Source organism: Leptonychotes weddellii, chromosome 3, assembly GCF_054177405.1.
Source record: "Leptonychotes weddellii isolate Sample4059 chromosome 3, ASM5417740v2, whole genome shotgun sequence".
Taxonomy (NCBI): Eukaryota; Metazoa; Chordata; class Mammalia; order Carnivora; family Phocidae; genus Leptonychotes; species Leptonychotes weddellii.
In genome coordinates this window covers 98992100-98998255 of record NC_138371.1, presented here as the reverse complement: position 1 = coordinate 98998255, position 6156 = coordinate 98992100, and the positions used below count along the sequence as shown (strand labels likewise).

Genomic DNA, 6156 nt, shown 5'->3' with positions numbered 1-6156 from the left:
AATTCATGTTGTTTTAGGCCGCTAAGTTTGTGGCAATTAGTTATGAAGTAATATGCAGAGAAAACTATGTGTGATGGAGATAGGAGGGTATCAAACAAATGTTGCCAATATCAAAGATGATCCAGTTGGCAGAGAGAAATGGTTTGAAAGGAAAGCAATCAGAATTTGGGAGAGACATGAAACCATATTCTAAGATGGAAACTTAAAAAAAAAAAAAAAACTCTTGGGCCAGAGAGAAGATGTTTGGCCTCAAAAGAAGAAGCTTGATTTGTGTCTTCAAAAACTGGATGAGCTGTCCTGTGTCAGGGTTATGAGACATGCCCAAGTAGCAGGAAGCACAAGATGGATGTGATCTCAATATACAGAAGAAGGCTCAAATACCCCCAAGATACCTAACAATGGAAAGGGCTGCCTTTATTATTTAGACTTCTAATTCAGTCCAAATTCCTAATTCATTCCAAGTACACAACATACTATTGAATTAAATTAGAAATAAGAGGAGAAATCAAGGCAAACAGGTGGAGGCTAGAAAATGAATAGATGAAGAGCTACCAGCCATAGGCAATGGGTTGGATTAAAAGCTCCCCAAGCCCTCAGTCTCTGTGATTCTACATTTAAATACCACTTCAAAGAGTCGGTACCACTTTAGTTGACTGACACTGGGATGTGAGGGTGAATTGAGATGGTATTGGGCCAAGGACAAAGTGACACCTGAATCCTGCCCTCACAAGTTTCCCAGAGAACAAGCATAAACTAAGGGAAAGGAAGATATAGCACACTGCAGGTCTTTAGCCCCAAACCTCAGGGTAGAATTCTACCAGGTATGACTGCATCTTACAGAATATTCCCTTTACTTAAGCAGGAGTTTCCTGATAGCCTGAGGCCAAAGCACTCTAAAGACCTACTATGATTATTTCACCCCCAAAACAAAAGCCCGAGTATTGAACATCACTACCTCTATTTTGAAAAAAGACTATTTCCGCCAGGGAAAAGCAGAAGAGAGCAAAAGAGACCAAAGCAAATTAGGAAAAGGAACCCAGTGCTCAGAGGAGGCTGACCTAGGCCACCCATTCCAGGCCTTTCTTCATCCCGAGAGCCAAACAGTTTGGACCACTTGTCATTCTGGGGTGGCCCTCAACTGTCACTATGGAAATTTTCCTCACCTCTCTGCAAGGTTAGATTTTCCATTTCCTGACTTCATGTCATCATCTTGCTTGCTTGTTTTGTTCATTTAGTTGGAGCACATCCTCCAATAGTTTTCTGAGAAAAGGTAATAGAGGTTAATTTTAAACCTTGTATAGTTGAAATAGTCTTTCTTCCTCCTTGACTGATGTTTTCCTCAGTATGGATTTCTAAAATGGATACATTTTTCTCAGAATATGAAAGTATTGCTCCATTGTCTACTACTTTCCTATATTTCTCTTGAGAAGTCTGAAGTCATTCTGATTATTGTACATGGTCTGTTTTTTCTCTGTGCTTTGGTGTGGTTTTTCCTATTCTTAGCCCTTGATACCTTCTCAGTGGGCCCCTTCAATATGGAAATTCATGTCTTTCTAAAATTTCTTCCTTGTATCATTTCTGTCAATACTCTGTTCTCACACAGGCTGGGCAGAGCCCCCTCACAAGTGATGGCAAACATTGTAAGCTACTGACTTGCATAGTTACATAGTTCTGAATGGTATCGAGGGCATCAGGGGAGGGAGCACTGCTTTTCCCAGCCCTGATTCCAGGAAATCAGGGCCTTCTTTTCCAGAGCATGGCCTGAGTAGAAAAAGTATGCTAATTTCTTAACCCCAAAACTGTCCAAAGTCATTGGGAAAGCATCAGCTGTGCAGTACTCAGAATCACTCTCTCATCTCACAGCCCATCTGACAGAATTTACCAATTTGACTGATATTTCTTCTGGCAAATTTTTTTAAGATTTTATTTATTTACTTGACAGAGAGAGAGAGGGAGCAAGCACAAGCAGGGGGAATGGCAGGCAGGGGAGAAGCAGGCTCCCCTCTGAGCAAGGAGCCCGATGTGAGGCTCAATCCCAGGACCCTGGGATCATGACCTGAGCCAAAGACAGCCGCTTAACCAACTGAGCCACCCAGGTGCCCCTCTTCTGGCAAATCTTGATGCCTGTCCTCCAAATTCCTCTCTCTATAAGATAAAATTCCTATCTGCATATACTTCTTACCCAATTTCTATCATAAAGAATTTTTCCCTCAATTTTCTCTGTTATTTCTGAAACTTGTATTAGCTGGATATTGGATTTCATGGATTGATTATTTCTTCCCTATTTCTTGTGTCTGTCTTTCCGTACTTCTGTCTGGGAGATTTCCGAAACTTATCTCCTAACACTTGTATGGAATTTTTTTTAATTCCTGCTATCATATTTTTATATGATAATAGTTATTTTTCTCAAATAACTATTTGTTATTCTATTTTTCCTTTACAGAGCAGCCTCTTCTTGTCTGGAGAAGAAATACTTTATTTAAATAGTGGGGTTCTAAGTTTTCTTTTGCTTCCTATTCTATCTTTGTACCCTTTCTTTTTCCTATGGTTTTTGTTTGCTTTTGTTTTGATTTCTTGCTATTGTTTTTTTCTCTTGTTCATGTAAGAAGCATTCTTCAAATGCCTGGTGGCTTTCAGCTGCTCATAATCCAGCCTCAGACACTCAGAAGCTGATTGTAAGCATGGCATGGAAGATGCAAAGCTTACCAGCTAAGCAGTGACAAATATCCCACTGGCTTTGTCTTTACTCAAGAGTAAGGAGCTTTGTTTTTCTTCAATGCACCTTGCACATAAGAACTACTGGCCCAAAGATTACTTCTCTCTCTGTACATCCAATTACAGGCTGGAACTCTTTGTACAGTCTGTCTACACTGTGGTAGGAATAGCTGTCTAAGTTCCTCTGGTTTGGACAGGCACAAGACAGCTGCTAGTTTATATGTGACATGAAAAAGATGTATGTTCCATAAGCTTCGCCTTGGCTGACCATCTCTATACGGAAAAGTGATTCAGGTTCTTTACATAACTAAACCTCTCTCTGTGCTGCTCCCTCCTGCCCTCTCAAATTTCAGCCTGTTGAACTATTTCATACATGGTAAATACCATTAGGAGAGCTGACCATCAGCCACAAGACTGCACAAGCCATTTCTCTGATCCTCACAAGAATCCTCCCCAAGAACATCAGTGACCCCATCTTTAGAGAAAGATATTGAGACCTTGACTTGGGTCTGACACCAAAGCCTAGTTTTGTACCATAACTGGCCCTCACTGTACCCTATGGAATTTACTTTCATTCTACAAAGAGAATGTGGTTTCCAGGGGGAAGGAGTACCATCATTCCATGTGGAACTGCTAGGCAGGGTGGTAAGAGCACAGAGGGCAGACCTCAGAAGATGCTGCTTCTCCTGGTTGGCTGTCTCTTGCCTGCCATCAATGGGAAGAGCTGCCTCCACTGCTGGCCACAACTGCCTGCATTGATAGACTATGACCTGCAGATTCTTTGGGGCTCTCCAGGGCCACCCAGAGAGCTCTCCCAAAGCCTCCACTCCCTATTCTTGAAAAGGGATTATGTCTTCTTAGAACCTTGGTATCTTGGTGAGGCACAGCCTAGACCCCAGGGATCAAGGCTGGCCCCTTTTACCTGGCCTGGGATCTTATACCCACCAACTGCCCTTCATCCCACATCCCATTCTCAGATCATGACCATATGGAGGAAGCAACAGCCAAATTATTCAATCACGTAGATGAAGCCATCAAGAAGTTTCGAGATGGTGAGGAAGTCCCCAGGCTTGTGTTGACAAAACCCACCCCCCCAAGGCACTCCTAGAGGGCCTGCTGGCCTGGGGTGGGGATGTGTGGTGAAGAGTGGTGACAGACCCAGCATCTGTGTGCTCTACGCAGTTTCTGTTTAAAAAAACTGGCTTGAATTCTCAATCTTGAGTTATGTAATTGTTTCCACCTATAAAATGTGGATGATGAGGGCACCCTTCTCTTCCTCCTGCATTCAGATAAACCATCACTTCTGAAAGAGATTAATGTCCAGAAACAGGTGTTTACTGACAGGCTGAATCAGATGTCTGAGAAGCTGAAGGAGAAGGGTGAGAGGTGGAGCTGGCCCCTGCCCACCACCCAGCCCTTCACCTCCCCCAGGACTGAGAAGAGCAAAGCCCAGTCTGCAGCCCCTCCCATGTCCCTCCCCAGGAATCCCCACACTTGCCCACATATTGGGTGCCTGTCCACATCTTCTCTCAGTTCCCTTTCTTGATGATACCCCAACCCTTCCTGGCTCTGTCTGCCTCCCCTAGCACCTCAGTTTCTCTACCATCTCACCCTCCTGGGCAGCCTGCAATAAGTCCTGTGGTGAGTATGTATGGGGACTTGAGAGGGGGCAGGGGGAGGGATGAGAGGTGAGAGGCACATGGCCTTGGCTAAGGCTCCTGCCCATCCCCTCTCACAGACATACACTCCACACTGGAGGTCATCAATTGTGCCAACTGCAAGACACACCTTCTTACCTGCAAAGACCCGACTCTCTGCCCAGGTCAGTGGCCGCCAGCCATCCTGCCTCCAACCTGCCCCCACTCCATCCTGGGTCATTGTTGTCTCTGTCTGGATTGTCTTCCTCCTCTGCCCAGCCCCAAGCTCTTCTTGCTCCCCATCCTCACCAGAGAACATAACAACTCCTGGGATTTCTTGGTGTCTCATGTCCAACTTCAGAGCCATAAAGCCACCTGCCTCTAGGACAACTCCCCTGGAGGTCCCTTGGGTCCTCAAAGCGAGCATGCTTGGAAACATATTCAAACCCAACTCCCTCCACCCCCAATGTGCTCTTCCCTCATGGCCCCTCTCAGCAAATGGCCCCACACAAGCCCTAAACCAAACCAAGAACTTTCCTCCCCCATATTCAATACATGCAATCATCAAATCTTGTTAATTAATTCTTAAATGTGTTGCCATATTTTCATTGCAATATCCACCACCATTCTTCAGGCATCCTCACTTCTCACCTGGATTATGCCAGCATCTCTCAACTGGCCTCCCTTCCCCTCTTGACCACATCTTACTCAACAACCAAAGAACTTTCTCAAGGAGCAAATCCCCCTATGACACTCCCTGTTGTAGCCCACTTGCCCCCCAGATAAAATCCACCTCTTCAGAAACCCTTGTGTGAATAGCCCCTGCTCACCTCCCACCACCCCTGACTCCTCCCCAGCCACACTGAGCTGCTGACATGCTGTACATACAGATGACTTCATGCTTCTGTCCTTGAACATTCTGTGTTCTCTGCCTGGAGCACAGTTTTGTACTTAACCATGGGACCAAAACTGAACTCCTACTTGTTTTTCAAAGTCCAGCCAGAAATCCTATTTCCTAAGAAGGTTTCCCTGACAAGCTCCCACCCCCTGAGGCTCATCGGCCTTCCTCGTGGCTACTTTTCTTCTGCTCTGTCCTCCTCTGCTTCCCTTGGACACCACACCATAATTGTTTGTTTCTCTACCTCATAGAGAAGAGAGACCATGTCTCACTTATCTCTAAATAATATGCCAGGTACACAGTAGGTGCTCAGTAAGTGTTTGCAAACAAATGAGTGAGTGGACAAATAAAAGGAGGAAAGAATGTAGCTTCTTTGGGCCCAGATGGCCTTCATTGCCCCCCAAACACCTGGCTCCCCTTTTTACACCCCCCAGCCAGGACCCGGAGTACCTTCACGTGGGTTGTGAGCCTTGGCATTATTCTGCTTCTGGCCGCCATAGCTGGAAGTGGGTGAGTGACTCTCAAGCCCTAGCATCCCCAGAGAAGACAAACCTACTCCTTGACTGACCCATCTCCACCCTGTTTCCTGGCCCAGATGGTACATTTTCTGCCACAAGAAGAGGAGGAGGGAAGCAGAAAATGAGCTGGGAATGGAGACCCCTGACAGAATGTAGGTCTCCCAAGGAGGGAAAGCTGGGGGTAGCAAAGCTAGAAGCCCTAACTCTGGCTCCCAGGGTGTGACATCCAGAGCAGAGTGGGATCAAGGCTGGGGCTCGGGAAGCTCCATCCCCCCTTAATGTGAGTACACACCCAGGGCCAGGGGCCCAGGACACAGTGACAGCAAATCTCCACAAGGTGCCCTCCACCTATAGCTATCCTTGTCCTTCTGCAGACCCACTCCCCACC

At 45.9% G+C, this 6156-nt stretch overlaps 1 protein-coding gene across 1 annotated transcript; it reads left to right on the top strand.

Annotated features, from left to right (window-relative positions):
• The first annotated feature begins 3381 nt into the window (after positions 1-3381).
• Positions 3382-5391, top strand: TEX51 (testis expressed 51). The gene is made up of 5 exons (XM_081815531.1): positions 3382-3591; positions 3693-3767; positions 4005-4094; positions 4339-4356; positions 4454-5391. Exons 1-5 carry the CDS (start codon positions 3390-3392, stop codon positions 4735-4737), a joined length of 669 nt encoding a protein of 222 aa, XP_081671657.1. The 5' UTR covers positions 3382-3389; the 3' UTR covers positions 4738-5391.
• Positions 5392-6156: the final 765 nt, after the last annotated feature.